The sequence below is a fragment of the Bombyx mandarina genome, chromosome 10 (genome assembly GCF_030267445.1).
Source record: "Bombyx mandarina strain Sakado chromosome 10, ASM3026744v2".
Taxonomy (NCBI): domain Eukaryota; kingdom Metazoa; phylum Arthropoda; class Insecta; order Lepidoptera; family Bombycidae; genus Bombyx; species Bombyx mandarina.
This window is the reverse complement of record NC_143217.1, coordinates 12,649,021-12,669,135: the sequence shown is the minus strand read 5'-3', so window position 1 is coordinate 12,669,135 and position 20,115 is coordinate 12,649,021. Positions and strand designations below refer to the sequence as shown.

Below are 20,115 nucleotides of genomic sequence, written 5' to 3'. Positions count from 1 at the left end.
CGATGCACCGGTGTTCGAATCCCGCAGGCGGGCACCAATTTTGTAATGAAATACGTATTTAACTAATGTTCACGATTGACTTCCACGGGGAAGGAATAACATCGTGTAATAAAAATCAAACCCGCAAAATTATAATTTGTGTAATTACTGGTGGTAGGACCTCTTCTGAGTCCGCACGGGTAGGTACCACCGCCCCGCCTATTTCTGCCGTGAAACAGTAATGCGTTTCGGTTTGAAGGGTGGGGCAGTCGTTGTGACAATATTGAGACTTTAGAACTATATCTCAAGGTGTGTGGCGCATTTACGTTGTAGATGTCTATGGGCTCCAGTAGCCACTTAACACCAGGTGGGCTGTGAGCTCGTCCACACATCTAAGCAATAAAAAAAAAAAAAAAAAAAATGCAACCTAATTACTGTTCAAAATTAAATCGAATATTGCATAGCTTTGGAACATCCGAGATTTTATCCGCTAACGTCATCGACAAAATAAAACATCACCAACACCTGTTTTCTATTATTATTCAGGACAACATTCAAAACGCCTAGCGGCCTATGTGAATTTGAACCCGCCAAGAGCACCGTTCCTTCTGACTGTACGTGACAACCTCTAAGCGTGTAGTGTGCGTGAGCATTGTAGGTAATAGTAAAGTGAATAATCCTAAAAGTCCGCTTTAGCAAGATAATCCAAACCATTAACATTCAACAAAAAATGATGTGTGGTGTCGTGGGACACCGGATAGGAACGAAGTTCCTTATTATAAAAATATTAATTTTAAGTTCTGTTCGAGGTATAAAGAAAGTGATTATTTGGGTATACATTTTTTTGTTATGATTTTTTTATTGATAAAAAAAACTACTTTACAAAGTTATCAACTTTATTTTATTCACAATGATTTATAAAAAATATATAATAAAAATATGTTATATTTTGTACGTTATTACAAAGTTAAGTCGTACACTGTGTGCATAACTAATAAAAATCTTACGTTACGGACGTTTTTTCCCGGTTAGGGTACCCCTCCGCATCGTCCCATAAGGAACTTCGTTCCAAATTTAAAATCAATTTTCGTTAAAATTTAAATCAATTGTGCTTCAATAAATCCCGAAGAAATAAAAAAAAAAGAAAAAGAAACATCGACACAATTTCTAATTAATACCAAAATAACGATCTTTTACAGTCCTTAATTCGTAGGTATATTAATTGTTACTACGCGCTTAATAAGACGGGGCAGATGTGGATATAATAAAAATTAAGTGTATTATAAAATTGTAGTCTTTACTGTGGCACGTTCGGTCGGCGGTTATCCCGCTGGTCGGCTTATAGAAATTCCAATTAAAACTGACACTGTAAAACGATCCGAGCCGATCCAGTTCGATTCTTAATTAATTATGACCAATTTACTTCCGAATGAACAGTGATGTGGCGTTGAAGAGGCGGCCGAGCGTGAACGGTGATTTTGTAATAACTAACATCGGTGTGAATGAATCACGTATCGTACTAATTAAAAATATTCGAAATTTAATCTTATTCAAATATTGATATTTTTTTTCCGAATACATAAAATGACTTTATTTAAGATTCCGGTTATAATTCTTAGTTTTCAATTGAAATCAAACAAGCAATTGAAAAATTTATTGAAACAAGTAATTAATTTCCCATCTTTACTGTATTGGAATGTTCGTTTGTTAGATAGACCCTCATGAAAATTAGCATACACGTAAGAAATACAGAGAAATATAAATACAATAAATATACTGAGACCGACCTTAGAACGTTGTAGATGTATATGGACTCCGGTAACCACTTAACACACCAGGTGGGCTGTGGGGTTGGTTGTCTACCCATGCATGAAAAAATATATAAAAAAACAGAGTAAATATCATCTAGAAAACAGCACTATGCCCAAGGAGTAAAAATTTTTTTCTGCACTAAGCCGAGTGAAGAAGCACGTAAAAGCTAGTAATAAATAAAACCAACGACTTTTATTTACAATGAGGCTGACATAATAATTTTATAAAAATTTCGACAAATCAAATTTCTAGAAAATTTCGACAGATTTGAATGTAGCACAAGTTTGTGACCTAAGAGAGAGGGTTTTGTTCAATTTCCATTGGTCCCAGTTCTTATGTAGTACATGCAATTGTTAGGGCTGGACTGCCATCGGTCGTGTCCTTCACGTCATGATGATCATGATGCAGCTTGGTGCCGAGAATTGAGAAACGGATTTCGTCGGACCACATGCTTATGCTGCGATAGCTTGGTCTTCATCCATTGATCTTCCTATTTAGTAACCATCAGTTGTTCAAAGTTATGTTCGACCTTTCGTGCGATGCGACAAAAAAACTCCAAGATCTTTTGAGGTAGATGGTTTAGTCTTTCTTTTACTCTGAAGCCTCTTATATACGTTCTTTCGAAAACAGAATTATAATACGCACGAACAGAGTATGATACATAACTATCGGCTATATATAATCGGCTAAAATGATTTTCATGCATATAAATTTCCGCCTAAAAACTTCGCTCACGCATTTCAACTTGGCCGATGACCAATTTAATCTTTCATTATATAATTTAAGTGGAATCGAACTTAACAATGGCGGGCTTTTAATTTCATTACCACCCACGGATTCGATGAGAGCCAGTGGGCAGCCGGGTCGCCGTTCCAACACAACAATAGAGCATTGTACACCAATGGAAACAAATTAAGAGAATGACAAAGTGAAATCATTCGGCATTCCATTTTTACCGTCATCAGGCGGGAAGCGGAAATTACGCTATTTCGACTAATTAATGCAAAGACAGTTGCGTAAATAAATGGCTTGGTTTATAATTGAATAGGCGTTTGGTAAACTTGTCGCGTGGAATATGTCTTCTGTTATTTATACAACTAAACTCTCATTAGATTTCATTAATGTAAGAGAAGCGTATCTACAAATAATATTTACTCATGGATAAAATGTTTACAATCAACTAATTATTTCATTTTGATTGAAAATAAATCATTGTTTGTTTTGATAACTAATTAGTTTGTTAGATTAAAATCGGGTTGGAGAAAAATTGGAGCTTAAAATTTTACAACAAGCGTGATATTGTATTAGTCATAGAATCGAAGGTATTGGATAAAAAACTGAATCGAACTAACGACATTTTCAAGATAGTTTCACACTCTTCGGTCACTTGATACCCTGGTCAAGGAACGTCAGGTCACCCTGAATATCTATATGACCTTCCAATCTGAGTGAAATATTCGTTTACGTACCCTGCGCCCAGTCTCAGTTCAAACTTTTCAATCTTGCTTCTTGCTTTCAATCTTGCTTCTCAATCTTTCATCTTTCAATCTTTCAATATTGCTGATTACCCGTCTTAGCACCATGGTATGTGAATGAGGTAATAAAAGGTTACTGTTGTTACTGGTGATAGGACCTCTTGTGAGTCCGCGCGGGTAGGTACCACCACCCTGCCTATTTCTGCCGTGAAGCAGTAATGCGTTTCGGTTTTAAGGGTGGGGCAGCCGTTGTAACTATACTGAGACTTTAGAACTTATATCTCAAGGTGGGTGGCGCATTTTACGTTGTAGATGTCTATGGGCTCCAGTAACCACTTAACTCCAGGTGGGCTGTGAGCTCGTCCACCCATCTAAGTATTAAAAAAAACTACTCATCCATAAATAAAAGTAATATATTAAGTACATAATAATATAAAAATAACTTTGTTTTAAATATAAACTTAACACAACTTTCACAAAGGAAGGATCGTATTTCAAGCATTACGTATGTAATTCGTAAGTTCTTAACATAAAAATCGAAAACGTAATTTTGTAACCCAACAATAACCTGAACCATTGACAAGGTGTCGCTGCCGGCGGCCGTGCAGCCGACAGACAGGCGCACGCGCAGGTAGACCCTTCTCTTGGAGTAACAAAGACAGACCTATCTATGTTTTCTGTCGCACCACGTGGCCTGGTGGGGCGGCGGAGGCGCGGGCGTCTTTGCCGACTGTGCTACATTTTTATTTAGTTTGTAACCGTTCTCCATAGTTGGCAGTATGTCTCGCCGCGCAATCTGTCCTTGAATCCCGTTTATCAGTAGTGTTTTGATTATAATACAACAGATGATTGAAAAAGCGCCGAGGCTTTCGCGAGCGTATCGGCGTTTTGGCGCCAGTCTGCTTTGGAATGGGCGGACGAAGAATGCTTAAGGCCGCAGCGGTGCTGTTAGCCTTAGGATACTGCAGCTTATTAGTATACCAAGGAGGAGTCAACTTCAACTTCCAAGAAAGTCGGGCAGGTGTTGTGCAAGTGGCCGATCTATCAATTGAACCCATTACTAAAACAAGTGTTGACGATATTGAACTAAACAAAAACATTACCTTAAATGATATTTTTATTAGTGTTAAAACAACTAAACATTATCAGTACACAAGATTACCGATCATCTTGAAGACTTGGTTCCAGTTAGCAAAAGAACAGGTATTATTTTCGATTTCATTTTCGCCCCTTAAATGCAACCGTCATTCGTACGATTAACAGTAGTAGGTAGGTACCTAAAAATTTTGATAAAACTGACAATAGTTTCAAAATAAATCACAAGCTCTGGGTACAGCCGCACTTATGACATCACTTCGGCTACGACATACGAAAGAACATATAAATTTTTTGCTTGAAAATTTTCCCATATGTGTAAGTATTAGAACTTTCAATCTGTAATAAAATAATTAGAGCATATACCGAAGATATACAACATATATTTACTAAATAGCTTTTACTCAAAACGAAACTAATTTACAAAACAGTGTGACCATTAAAAACATCCAAAAGGAATTATAATACTTTATAGTATATCGTTTTTAAAAATAACTCAAAATAAATGACAAAAAGCGTCATCGATAAAATAATATATTCGTGTTAAGTTTTGGTGACATCATATTATCCAGTAATAAATTAACATTTGGACTAACAAGGCAATCACGAGATTCCCCGCAGGGCTGGGCTCCGGGTTCCTTTTGATAAATCTTCAATAAAATGCACTAGAAATGTTCTCAGCGGGACGTTCGTGTCTTAGGTCAATGCTGTTATAGCTTCGGAATTACAGGAAAACATGCCATTCCCAATACATAATATATATTTAGATATTTTTATCGGTACGATCTGAACTTAACGATGATTCGATTGAATTCGTTAATGTAAATTTAGAATAGACACTACTTCTTCTTCTTCTCCATCGCTCCCTCATTGCTGAGGATCGTGACTCCGTTTCAGCTTGTCGACTGCCAGTCTCCATCGGTACCGGTCACTTGCCTGATGTAGTGCAGCGCTAAGTGGTCCGGTGGTGTGCTCGGAGATCTGGTCGGACCAACGTTTGGGGCTCCGGCCTCTAGGACGTTTTTCTTCTACTTTTCCAGTGACCATCAGACGTTCCAAGTTGTCTACACCTTTGCGGGTAACGTGGCCAAAGTAGCGCAGACAGGTGTTAGTGAGTTGACACAACGCACTGAATTTATCGCCGTATATTCACAGTGGGTCGCGATTTCAATGCAGTACAAAGCTGGAATAGCTCCTGAAGGCTACCAACCACCAGAGATTGAGAAAATAAAACTCGATGATCGTCAACTCTTTGTATCCATTTTCATTGATGTTTCACTATATCCTTTTATAAGCGGAACCGGACTATCTTCAAATCAAGATCAAAATTTTTAAGTGAATATCTAGTGGAAGAAGACTGATTTCCTCTCTAATTAACTATAGAGAATATAAAAGCCTTCCAGACTACACCAGGCGGAGATTGCTTTTTTACGGTTAGTTGTAAGGCATGCTGCTGTCTCACACTTTCCTGGAAAATGGACTTGCGTCGACTAATCAGGATTGAGAATATGATTTTTTTTTATTGCTTGGATGGGTGGACGAGCTCACAGCCCATCTGGTGTCAAGTGGTTACTGGAGCCCATAGACATCCACAACGTAAATGCGCCACCCACCTTGAGATATAAGTTCTAAGGTCTCAAGTATAGTTACAACGGCTGCCCCACCCTTCAAACCGAAACGCATTACTGCTTCACGGCAGAAATAGGCAGGGTGGTGGTACCCACCCGCGTGGACTCACAAGAGGTCCTAGCACCAGTAATAGAATAAAAAAGCCATAGAACAGAAAAGACTACTACGAACCAACTGACAGTTTGTACTAATATAGTCAATATCTAAATCTCTAGAAACGACCATAATAAAGATAGATATTTATTTACTTCTATTTAGTAGCTGAAACTGCTGAAAATATTTATTAACACCACAAATTGAGAACTAGACAATTAGTGAAAATGTTGCATTAGTTTTTTTTTTGTAAATACTTCATTATCTGAGATCTTGAATTGTAATTGACACAAAATAAATAAAATAAATAAATAAATAAATAAATAGATTTATGCCGGCGCAAACTCGAATGTTCATTTTGAAGAATAACAACAGCACCAAGATTCAACGGTTTTTTTTCAGTCCAAATAAGTTGAAAGTTTAACTTCATTATATTTTTAAAGCTATATCCATAACCTTACTGATTTTCTGAATACAAAATCGTTCAAAGTAATATTTATAGCATTTGCGTGTAATATTGTTAAAAACTATAACTCTGGGGATAGTTGAGATTAAAAAATTCCCACAAAATTCCCGCCTAATTCCTTTAATACCACACCACCAGAGCCTCATAAGAACATAAGTCACGCAGCGTTGTCTTTTGCAGTATTTTGATAGTCAGCATCAAACAACGCCCGAACGAGACAGAATAATAGTCTTTATAAATAAAAAGCTAATAGACCAAAAATGTTTCCCATAATGATCGCCATTCGAATACAGTTCCATGCATAAATTATATTGGATATTTTATTTAAAATTTATACAAAAAGAAGAAAAACGTGTTTGTTTAACAATTCTGATTATACTCTGGCAATAATTTTGTTTAAAACACGAAATTGGTTTTTCCAAGTCACCGACCGTTGCGCGACCAGATTTTAAAAATTGTATCCCATTACGAAAATTATTATTAAAAAAAAAATACCTTTAAGTAATAGCATTTTTTTTTATATTTAAGACATCTCTAGTGTTTAGACATAATGTTAATAAATTTTTTAGCATTTTTTAGGGGCTGAACTTTTTTCAAGGGGCTTAATCCAGCTAAATATTAACATAACAATTTAATAAAAACAAAATTGAACATCATGTATGTGTTAACAATAATATTATAGAAAATTGTAGATGAACTGTACACTTGTTTTTTTTTTCCTTCGTGAGTAGGTGAGCTCACGGGGCTCAAACCGGAGTGTTGCTAACACTGACTCTAGGAAGAGCAGTGCTTCGCAGAATCTACCACCGGATCGGAAACGCGACCCACTGAGAAGATCCGGCGAGAAACTCTGGACTGTGTCTATGGGTTAATTCGCTCGTCGCTTTGCTGTATACACGATTTTATCAAGTGGCAAGGCAATAAAAAAAACACAGAAGATAGAATTTTTTTTTATTAACAATAAATGGTTATCAGCACATTAAGATTCTTTTTAACTTTTTACATTAGAAAACCATATATTTTATGTGACTTAGTTCAGACCACCGAGTTATATACTCGTAGTATAATTATTGTTTACTAGCGACCCGCCTTCGCTTCGCTTCGGAAACATTAAATTTTATTATTGATAGCTGAGTCCCGCGATGTTATGTCCCGTCGTACCGCGGGTGAAGCCGCGGGGCGAAACTAATCTAAAAAAAGTAAAGCCTAAGTTACTCCTTATATCATCAGTTACCTATCAGTGAAAGTCCCGTCAAAATCGGTCCAGCCGTTCCAGAGATTAGCCGGAACAAACAAACAGACAGACAGACAGATGAAAATAAAAAAAAATGCAATTTTGGTGTATGTACCGTATATATATTCATATGCATGTAGTAAAAAGCGGTTATTTCAATATTACAAACAGACACTCCAATTTTATATATATGTATAGATAAAACATTTACGATATCCGCAAATAGAGTAATGCATATTGTAATAACTCATGTGGCTACCAAAGCTAAGGGCATGAACAAAACTTCCTTATTAACATAACAAAAAGCAAACAATAGGAAGCGGCAAGAATCGTGCAACGTCCGTTTAGTTTCCTGAATTCGGAGCGTGCATAATAGACCGTTAATCCAGCTAGGAGCACCATAACTATTGTGCAAGGGGCATAGCCTGCGCCGGGGCAGCGCGTGGCAAGTTTGGCGCGCGCCGTCCACGTGACCAGATTGTGGACTCGATTTTGCCCTTTTGAGTCGAAAACATGTAGCCGCTCTTGATTTATAATCTTTGCCTTTTTTGTATTTTTCGAATGAATAAACGAATTCAAAAAGATTTGCAATACCTCCATTATAACGTGATTTATTTTTCCAAAGCACCCACGGCCTGTGTATTGGTGAATGGTTTATTTAAATGGTAACTTATTGTGATCAACAAATTATTATTATTTTATTGCTTAGATGGGTGGACGAGCTCACAGCCCACCTGGTGTTAAGTGGTTACTGGAGCCCATAGACATCTACAGCGTAAATCCGCCACCCACCATGAGATATAAGTTCTAAGATCTCAGTATAGTTACAACGGCTGCCCCACCCTTCAAACCGAAACGCATTACTGCTTCACGGCAGAAACAGGCAGGGCGGTGGTACCCACCCGCGCGGACTCACAAGAGGTCCTACCATCAGTAAAATTCAAAGACAAAACTTAACTAAAAATCCCTTTTATGAATACTTTTCCTAATTATATTCTTTACTATAATATGCTCTAATTGTTTTTCAAAATATTCGATATTTTCAACTACATAATTTTACTCGACAATCTTTATTAGACAACTTGAGTGATATCCGCACAAAAATACCAAATGCACGATTTCTCATGTTTCATAAACCGCCTTATCTGTTGCGTGTGGTGTATCGTATTTACACATCTTGTTTGCTGACCGTCGGTTTAGTTTCCGGATATAGAATTTCTAACCGACCTTATCAAAGCCATTTTAATGTTATTACAAAGAGCGGGTTCTAAGAAACCCACGCGACGTTTCTTGTTACAAATAATCTCGTTCATTCATTTACAGTTCTTGTTATGCTATTTGCTTTAAGAGACTAAACTTTGTAATTTTGGATATTTGAAAATTTCATTAGGGACATTAAACTGAGTTTAATCATTGTCACTATATACTTATTTCACTCAGTATTTCAACTATTATGGGACTCATATCTTCGCAAAACCACTCCTCTGTCTGTTTGGTCTTCTAAGCCCTTTCCCAACATTAAGTCACTTGTTTACGCATTTGGTTCTAGTGCCTCATTCATTCATTTCTAACGTGTTTCTTGTCTTCGCGTTCATGTTATTCTAACATTTGCATTGTATTATTATGTATCAATAATTTTGTTCACTTACATAATTATATAATTTTCTAAAATATTATTTCGAAACTTACTATTAAAATTGAACCAGCAACTACACGAGTCGAATAAGGGTCTTTAAATGTAAACTAAGGCCTGAAACGGCTATTTTCCGAATCCTTATTACGTAATACATAAAGCTACACCGCGGTAAGAAGGCAGGAGTGGCATTCCTGAAATCCGAGTGGAAATGTACGCCGGTAATATTTAAAGCATTCCACCTTTACCAAAGGTGTCGCGAACAAAGGCCGTTATGTCCCGAGCTATTTACGGACCCGACATTGGATTACATACAAATCTAGAATGGTCTAAAAGTAACTGCTTTTATTTTAAACCAATTAATATGACTTTTTGTTATTTGTGCATAAGAAATGTAATAACTTCATAGTTTTTTCTGTAAAAAAATATATCTAAGTCCGAATTTATCTTTATCAAAAGATAATTCAATGGTTAATTCAATAGTACGTTCGTAAAACTAAATTTACAGTATTTGTTGGTGATAAAGAACAAACTAATTTTAAAAAAAAATTGGGAAAAAATCAACGTATGTAACGTATTGTATACATACCTTGCGGGGAAATTTATGGATTCTAATGAGGCTTTGTTTGAATATTACAAATCACACTCATTTTTTTTATCTTACACAGTCATAGCTCACTAATGAATTAAGTCCGCCTTTGTACACATAATATATATGCTACTTTAGAATGTAAAGTTTAATTCAATGACAAATAATTTTGTACTAAAAACGTCCATATATGTAATTAGAATTTAATTAATTTTTTAACCGTTGGATTGGACTGATTGAACTAAGAGATTCCTAATGATACATTTTTGTCAAAAAAAATCCCTGTAATTCTTACTTTTTTAATTTTTAAATATTTTGGAGAATTAATGTATTAGGCCTCAGGATATTTTCATAAAACTGTAGGACATTTTGTTAGAAAACATTAGATTGTGTGTGCCAACTAACTCTACATCGTAAAAGTATTTAAAGAGCACAAGATATAGCTTACCGAATGTGTTCTGTTAACAGGCAACAAGATAGTTGATTTTCCACCCCAATAACGGATATTTGGTTCTCTGTTCGATACATTAGCTATATTTATTAAGAAACCAGTTAGCTATGTGTGTTTGTATCAAGTGGTGCGACTACTCCAGTGTTAAAAACCGGAACGCAGACACCAACTAAATAGTTAAAAGAGAAGTTTTCATAAATGGTTCCATAATGAAAGAAAATCGGGAAAACATATCAATTTACTGATATGACACCACGAGAAGATTTTGTTTATGGCGAAACCATAATCCGCTTGGATTTGAAGGGTATATAGATCAGCCAATTCAATGCAGTTGAGACTTCTTGCTTATGTCTCGAGGTTTCGCGTAATGCTTTCTGGTAGTCTTAAGACTCCTGTAACCGCCGACACCGGCTAGGTAATTGTTCGATTATTATTATTAACATTATTAATTTTCTTTGTTCTAGACATGGTTCTTCACGGACACAGAAACGAAACAACATCAGAATCAGACAAGTAAGTAAGATTTAGTAAGCTTCAAAGGAGTAAACTTCATTAAGTAAGCTCGACAAGAACATCTTAAATGTTAATGGTTTGTTTGGCTATTATTCTTAAAAGACAGATTTATAGAAAAACAATACCAGTGAGACTTTATGCGACTCATGTTGTGATGTCTATTAGTTCCGTTAATTAGCAACATGAGCCATTAAGTCAAAAACCTTATTTTATTGGAATTATGATTGCCATTGGATGATTAGTTCGAAAAGATAATAGCTGTACTTAGTACCTAACAAGGCTACCGCACAACTTATCTTCAAAAATTTACTGCTCTGGTATTATTAGACTGTCATACCTTCATCGTAGAAGTCATTCGTGACTTAGGTTAGTAAGTTTTTCGTTAGGTAAGTATTTTATAAAAAAACTCGCACAGGCCTTCATACTGTGAATATCAGCACATTATTTGACGAACCTACGAAATCTTTAGACCGCAAATAAGATTTACATTCGCTACAACCAAAAAGGCCTACAATATGCCTGTTGATAATTCTGGAATATAAACTACGCACTACATTTAACACGAACATTAAATTCATGAAATTATAACGTGGCTCAAGAATCATTGTCGTGCATTGTCCTCAGATGGCCACATGGTGAATACAAATTGCTCTGCGTCGCACCAACGTAAACATTTATGCTGCAAAATGTCCGTTGAATATGACCGGTTTCTCGAGAGTGGTAAAAAGTGAGTAATATATGACAGTATTTTTTTAAATTTCTACTTTATCTTATATACTACTAGCTGACCCGGCAAACATTGTTTTGTAGAAGAAAAAAACTAACTTATTGTACTGTGTAAGGGTGTGGTAAATGAGTGAAAGAGGTATGTAGTGCTGTGAACGATGAGAGAATATATAATAAAAATAACAAAACCCCATTCAACCACATAATACCTCATAAAAAAAAAAAAAGTCCAAATAAAAAAAAAATATGTTAGGGGTGGACAACCCTCGGGGGCCGGAGGCGGGAATACGCCCGTACGTCCCGGCCCCTGTAGGTGGCGGCCTCCCCCCGGTGAAGGTCAAGGGGCGACCTGAGGGGGTGAGGCCGCGCGGCGCGCTACCAGCACTCTAGCGCGCTGCCGTGGAGTGAATAGAGCGACCGGTTGACGGTGTATCGCGTCCCGACCCGGCAGGCTGGTTCTGGTCCAGCGGGGTATTCCGGGACACCAGCGGCACCGTCTGGGCGGCCCGACGGGCTGCCGTACCGAGACGGCCGACGTTTCAGAGCCTTCGATTCGCCTCGAAGGCTGCGTCGGCTGGGCGTCCTTGGGGTGAGCCGCGCCGTCTGGTTGTAGTGTTGACCGCGGTAGCCCCCCTACCTCATCCGGGTTCTGACCTCGGAGGGGATCGGACGTCGGGTGTAAGAGTGCAGGGGAGTCGTTTAGTGGGTGGGTCCTAAAATCCTTGGGCCCGCGGTCTGCTCACAACACCATGCAGATCGTTGAGTCTCACATACCCCGCGCGCCCCTTTTGCGCGGGGACCTCGTAGGAGGTTCGGCCCTCTACCCGAAAAAAAAAAAAAAAAAAAGGGGTGGACAACCCTAATCACTTAGGGGTATGAAAAATAGATAGTAGCCGATTCCCAGACTTACTGAATATGCATAAAAAAATTCATGAGAATCGATCAAGCGGTTTCGGAGGAGTATGGGAACGAACATTGTGACACGAGAATTTTATATATTAGATATAAAAATTGTAGTTCGTTAGTCTCGCTAAAACTCGAGAACGGCTGGACCGATTTGGCTAATTTTGGTCTTGGATTATTTGTCGAAGTCCAGAGAAGGTTTAAAAGGTAGATGAATATGAAAATGCTCGGAATTTAATTAAAAATAACAATTTTGTTTTTCTTTTGATGTGTCCTCCGTCGGACGGATTCCTTTTGTTTGTTTTAAGTTTATTTTATACAAAAGCTTAGGTATTTTCTTTATCGATTGAGGCACTACAAAGTCTGCCGGGTCAGCTAGTTCTCTAATAAATAAGGTTTCTAAGTTTTTAAATCTTGAAAGAGCTAATCTATTTGTTTGTTTGATCAAGCTCGATTGTTTTCGATAACACTTGAGAAGTTTACCGAAGATAGTAGAACTGTGGTACGTATAACAAGTTTCCATGGACGCCTCCGACGTTGCGTTTTTGTTTTAAAATATGTCGGAAGTTTTAAGAGAATTGAGGATATATTAATTTCAACTATGAAATAAGTTATAGCAACTTAATAGGTACATACATATGTATAAATAAATGATAATGATAAATATCATATTTTTGATATAGATGACAATTATACTCACTCAATATTGCCTCAAACAAAAAATGCACGTTCTTTATCATTACAAGATGTAGTTAACTATACTTTCATGCCGATTTTAATACTTATTTCACACAGCTTCGTTTACTCAATGTTGGGTCATTTAAATAACAATTTATAGATCTTATTCATTTTTATTTATTTAGTGCAAACACTACAATAAAATGGTTTTGAGAATATAACAAAAACGAATTAGAATAATTTTTGAACAATTTCGCCATGAAAATCACTACATAGTATAAAACAAAGTCGCTTTCTCTGTCCCTATGTACGCTTAAATCTTTAAAACTACGCAACGGATTTTGATGCGGCTTTTTTAATAGATAGAGTGATTGAAGAGGAAGGTTTATATGTATAATAACACCCATTAAATAGTGGAGAAATTAATAATAAATTACAGTTTCCGAAGCGAAGCAAGGGCGGGTAGCTAGTAGTTCGCTAGTATTTTAATAAAAGAAGTATTGAATATATAAAAATAAACGAATAATAAATTAGCTATAGTACTATCACTAGTAAGTCCAAAAACACCTGCAAACGGCCACTAACATGATGTTCGAACAATTCTCACTGATTTCATTAAAGCTATCGAATCACAGAATGATAAATGGTTAATTGATGATACCGAATTGTTCATTCGATTTATTAATGATGATCAAAACGAAACGAGATACAGAGATGATGCTAAATTACCTGTACGTCAAACGACATATTATGTACATGTACAAGCAATTATAACGCAATCAAGATGTGTTTAGCTCGGCTAAATGATGATAGTAATTAATCAAATTAATAATTATTATACACTGACGAAGTTAGTATGATATACCTATCATTAATATGGAATGTTCAGCTTTTAATATGAGGGAAACCTTTAAGAATTAGTACACATAGCACTGGGCCAACCCACGTACTACTAGACAGCCTCATTAAATAGAATAGTTGTGTTAACATTTTATCGATTAATATAAATTATGACAAATATTCATATTTTCTCAAGCTAATTCTCATAAATAGTGTATCGAATTATTGTAGTTTTCCTTCTACGTATAAAATCTAGTTACGAAATTCTCAGTCTATTCAAATTTGTTTGAACACAGTTTGGTCGGACGTTTGAAAAAAAATAAAAAAAAAAATCCGATTGTTTTTCTTGTAAAGTGACTATGACCGTACAAACTACGCTACTCTGCTGTTAGCTAAAGTTTATTTTATTTTACAAAAACAAGACGCTCTTAACTTCTGCTTTTTTAGGAAGCCATCTTTACAAATATTGAAAGAGCATCGCCGTGCGCGGTGATGCGACTTGACTATACTTTAAAAAAATGTATCCTATATAAATTATTATATATAATAAATATTATATATAACCACCATTTTATTAAACGAATGTTTTGTCAAAACAATGATACAAAAATAAAATTAATTAAAAAAATCTTGAAATAGAGTAGTACAAAATATAGTTGCAGTTATGAAATAAGTATACAAAATGGAATTTAGCTGGCAAATATTTTAGACTCTACACATGACAGCACGACTGAAATTACTGAGAATGCTGGCGAGAAATTTCGAGATTGCGTGAAGCAGTTTCAAAGCAGATTAAGATGCCATTTTCTGCCAACAAGCGAATTTTGTTTCTCCCTCGCGACCCTCTTTTGTAGATGCCTTATAAAATATACTTGAGAAAGATGAAAAAGTGTAGAGCCATTGAAAAAGCTACCTGTAGAATTTGCTCAGTCATCCAATCTCAAGGGTTTTCCGCCAAACAGTGAGCATGTCGAAGGCCCCTTTAATCTATGGACAACGACCAAGTTCGATGTTTAAATATACACAACAAACGCTAATGGTTTTTGGAGAGCATATCTAATATTATTTTGGGGCTCACAACAATTTTCACGCGTTTACACAGAACACCGTTGATGTTTTTGTTAAAACCTACTTATGTTCTTCCCACAGTTGAATTTTTAGGCCCGATTAAATACAGATCATGTAACAAACTAAACAATAAGAAAAAAACTCACTGTAGCTCCGAACGCAATTAAAACGGCATCCTATCCAATCGAAACTAAGTGAAGCTATTAATTAAACGCGGCGTGGCATTAAGAATTCGCTATGGAACTAGTGTTTAAACCAAATATACTATTGTATCGCTCGGGAATTTTTATTCAAACGTGTCGCACAAGCACAAGGCTCGTTACTCGCGGCCATTAATTTCCTTTCGCTACACATTGTCCACGCAGCAAATTTACCATAAAATTGAGACTTAAAAACATGCGACCACTGAGGTGATTTTTTGTCCGGGACGTCTTTGTAAATAAAAAGGTATTGAAAAAAACGAATCCTAGTATTATATAATACAGTAAAGTTAAACATGTTGTTGGCTTTGACTTACGAAAAACCATAATTGAAAGGAAATTTAGCGGTTGATTTCAATATTCTCCTTTTAAAAGAAAAAAAAAGGTTATTGTATTTAATTAGAGATGAATAATTTTAAAAATGTCTTCAACGTTCCGACACCATTTATATTTTCAAAGCCTGTGAATTAAACTGGCTTGGCCTTGCGCAGGAATTACTTGCCCCGACTTAATCCTCTTCTGGACATTAACAACATGGCCAAACATTTTAATCGTCCCTTTATTGTAAACAACTTAGGATTGGAACTGGTTTGTTTCGCGAATTAAAACTTAATCGATTCGCTTCTTTTAATAATACTTACAGGACACAAACTTGAAGAGTCCATTTAAAACAAGAACTAATTATTTACGAGTAATTTGAAATTTGTTTTTGGTAAAATGAAACTTTGAATTCATTGCGCCTAGTGATAACTTTTATTATTATTGCTTAGATGGATGGACGAGCTCACAGCCCACCTGGTGTTAAGTGGTTACTGGAGCCCATAGACATCTACAACGTAAAAGCGCCACCCACCTTGAGATATAAGTTCTAAGGTCTCAAGTATAGTTACAACGGCTGCCCCACCCTTCAAACCGAAACGCATTACTGCTTCACGGCAGAAATAGGCAGGGTGGTGGTACCTACCCGCGCGGACTCACAAGAGGTCCTACCACCAGTAATTACGCAAATTATAATTTTGCGGGTCTGATTATTATACACGATGTTATTCCTTCACCGTGGAAGTCAATTTTAGTCAATAACTTTAATAATATTATACTCGTATAATAATTGAATTACCAAATATTTCTACGTACGTGAAACCTAATATCGCAATAATCCGCGCCGGAACGCAAATTACGTCCTCTGACCTGCAATTAAACGCTTGTCTTGCAAGAACTGAACATTAACGTATCCAATTTCGCAAATGTAAACTCGATATTCAGTAACCCGATCTAGATTATAAATCGGAGTCATTTGTCGTACGCCATTCTGCAGTATGTGGTCATGGATTGCGCAGACGCAACGCTGTTATTTGCAACTGAACGTAATGTCGGTAAATTATACCGCAAAGCTAATTATATTGGCACCAGCACTTCCACAGTTCGACGCAGCCCGCATCTAAAGCACAATTTTGTAATTATCTTTTAATACCAAGTGTCCTGTCTTGATCAAGTTGATAACTACTTCTTATGTCCTCCGCGTTGTTATTAAAGTAATTGGGCACTTTATTACGCAAAAAAAAATAAACTTTAAATCGCTATTCAGCTTCTGTTGAGTAGCTTTCCCAATACATGTATCCTTTAATTATATCTGATCGCAATATATTTGTTCTAACAGATGGTTCTGTCACTTTGACGACGACAACTACGTAAATGTTCCTCGTTTGGTGAGCGTGCTACAAACCTACAAGCACCAAGAAGATTGGTATCTAGGTAGAACGTCTGTTTACGAGCCGGTCAAAATATACAAGAAACCAACGAATAAGGTAAAATCTCTGAAGACACTTTTTTCATTTTTTTATTGCTTAGATTGGTGGACGAGCTCACAGCCCACCTGGTGTTAAAAGGTTACTGGAGCCCATAGACATCTACAACGTAAATATGCCACCCACCTTGAGATATAAGTTCTAAGGTCTCAGTATAGTTACAACGGCTGCCCTACCCTTCAAACCGAAACGCATTACTGCTTCACGGCAGAAATAGGCAGGGTGGTGGTACCTACCCGCGCGGACTCACAAGAGGTCCTACCACCAGTGAGTTATGTTTTAAATTATGATGTTTATTATGTTTTAAAGCTATAGTGAACAAAACTTTATTTGTTTTTATTTGTTACAGTTAATGTTTTCGTTTTGGTTCGCCACCGGCGGCGCTGGATTCTGCATAAGCAGAAGTTTAGCTCTTAAAATGCTACCTGTTGCAAGGTAAGTGCTTAAAACTTTTGTCTGAAATTAAAATGCCTGCACAATGGAGTTCATAGTGGCGCAACTCCTGACCTTTTCAACGGAATTATTAATGAAATCTGAATAATAAACGCTTGGCAATTTCATTCCTCAAGTTAAAGTGTTGTTTTTCTTTCAGCGGTGGAAGATTTATAAGTATTTGTGAAGGCATACGGTTACCGGATGACGTGTCTATAGGATTTATTATAGGTAGGTCTTATATCAAGTCTAACTGGTACATTATCTTATTTAGTTATAATGAGAATCAATTCATTTTTAGAGCATCTGATGAAGAAGAATTTGACTCTGGTCCCGGAGTTTCATTCTCACTTGGAGCAGATGAAGCTTCTTCCTCCGGAGACATTTAGGGATCAGATCTCCTTTAGCTATGCCAAAGCGAAGGACGAATGGAATGTCGTGAACGTTCCTGGATTTGACACTAGATACGATCCTACGAGGTAAGCAAAAACTAGTTTTTGGTACTAAGCAAATATTGGAAATAAGCAAAATAAGAAACAAACATGAAGTCTGTTCATTTTTTCCTTGATTATCTAAAATATCCAACTACAACCGCTACCTATGTAAGTGTCATCTGAAGACAGAACGCTTCTTCGAGAATACTGGGTGGCACTATAACCCTCTTATCGTGGCCGCCTCGAATTATATTTCCGGCCCAGTCACCGTCACCCTAAACATGTCATGCAGATTTTTCCAATCCACTCTAGGTGCTTTTAGGCACTCCAAACAGTGTTCGACATGCAACCTAATCGACACACACAACCCATGGAGTTTCTCGGTGGTTTTCTCAGTGGGTGGCTATTCCGTGTCGGTCACATATTGGGGGTTATCTGTGGTTTCGGTGATCGAATGAGCGAACCGCTGCTCTTGCTGGGGCTGTGTTGACAATGTCTCTAAGACTGAGCCACTTGAGTGGCGACCGCGTACCGGAAGTGGGGAAGCCTCCCACAAGAAGGACCGATGACCTATTGACGTTTGCGGGGATCTGCTGGATGCAGGCAGCGCAGGACCGATCTTTGTGGCGAGGCTTGGGGAGGCCTACGTCCAGCAGTAGACGTCTGTGGGCTGATAGGATAGGAGCCCCTTGACCTCGTCTACCAAACTGTGCATAGTTACGCCTTCCAGATTACCAGCGATTAGAGGAAAAAATAACTACTACCAAACTAATTACCAATTACTACAACTCTTTCGATCTTAACTAAGCGTACTTGCAAAAATTACAATCTTGAACCAGTCTTTGCTTCGGTCAGTGACATAGTGATTTCATATTAAACTCTATTATTACTAGATGGAATCTATCGGCTCACTTTTTATCAATACGAGGTACAGTAAATTAAGCAGTTGTGTACATAATATGTGGACGATATTAAGGATATGTTATTGTAATAAAAATATACATACTATCCTTTACCTCCAACACTAACCCAAAGTAGCTCCATGCATCTATCGTTGTTCTTCAAAAACTTCCCATCAACAAGCAAAGTCGAACTTAATGAGCAACTAAGATATAAAAGAGTTTTTTATATTTTCTTTGTTGCAGGTTCCTATCGCTGCACTGTTTCCTCTTCCCCCACTTTAAGTTTTGCCCGAGATAACACAACTGGACGCAACTTTTTAATGATATTCTTTAAGTTGTTACTTTTTGCTTCATTGTGATCCTTTCTTAGTTGTGAGTGCAATAGATTAAATTTGCGTATATATTTTATTGTTGTCTGGGATATCAAAATTAGACCTTGTCGCAGCTTATAAACAAATGCAGGTGTTCCAAATTTCTGATGTTCGAATTCAAAACACAAATAACATATAGTTTTAAAATACAAACCTGCAATTTTTATTCCTGAATAATGTCTACATACATGTATGCTCAGTAATTTTTTATCTTAGTATGTTCTTTAAGTTTTTACTACATGCGTTACTTTTTAATACGTGCCTATCTGATGAAGACAATTTTAATTTTAGGTTGTGATAAATATTCACTGTGGCTTTATTGATTCTATAATGTAAAGAACATAGTACTAATTAGTATATTTAATTTTGTTTAAAATATGTATTTAAACATTTAACTAATCGTAATTTGATAATAACTTTAATTTAAATCTGTGATATTAGAATATCAAAAATGTAGTTACAAATAATTATGTATTGTAAAAATAGATGTTGTGTATATTTAAAAATTTCAAGTCAAAACGTTATGACAATATTGTTTGTGTATAGAGTTGTTTATTTAATAAACAATTAGAAATTTTAATTGTTATTTTTTTTTACACTTTTATTACACCGTGACCGATCAGTGCTGAGTAATTAAATTTGTGAAGGCAACGTTTTTCTGAGATATAATTAGTAGAGATCTCGGCTTTGATTATTGTGCGTCATAAACATGTCTAGACTGGATGCTTTGAAAATTTATTTTCATTGAAGTAAAGGTATTTTTTAAGTTATGAATTTTTATAATGAA

General features: G+C 36.5%; 1 protein-coding gene across 1 annotated transcript; it reads left to right on the top strand.

Annotated features, from left to right (window-relative positions):
* Positions 1-3,955: 3,955 nt before the first annotated feature.
* On the top strand, positions 3,956-19,908 carry Fng (fringe). Its single transcript, XM_028174632.2, has 8 exons — positions 3,956-4,469; positions 10,921-10,969; positions 11,594-11,696; positions 17,042-17,189; positions 17,539-17,624; positions 17,782-17,852; positions 17,923-18,100; positions 19,201-19,908. Exons 1-8 carry the CDS (start codon positions 4,176-4,178, stop codon positions 19,253-19,255), a joined length of 984 nt encoding a protein of 327 aa, XP_028030433.2. The 5' UTR covers positions 3,956-4,175; the 3' UTR covers positions 19,256-19,908.
* The last annotated feature ends 207 nt before the right edge of the window (positions 19,909-20,115 follow it).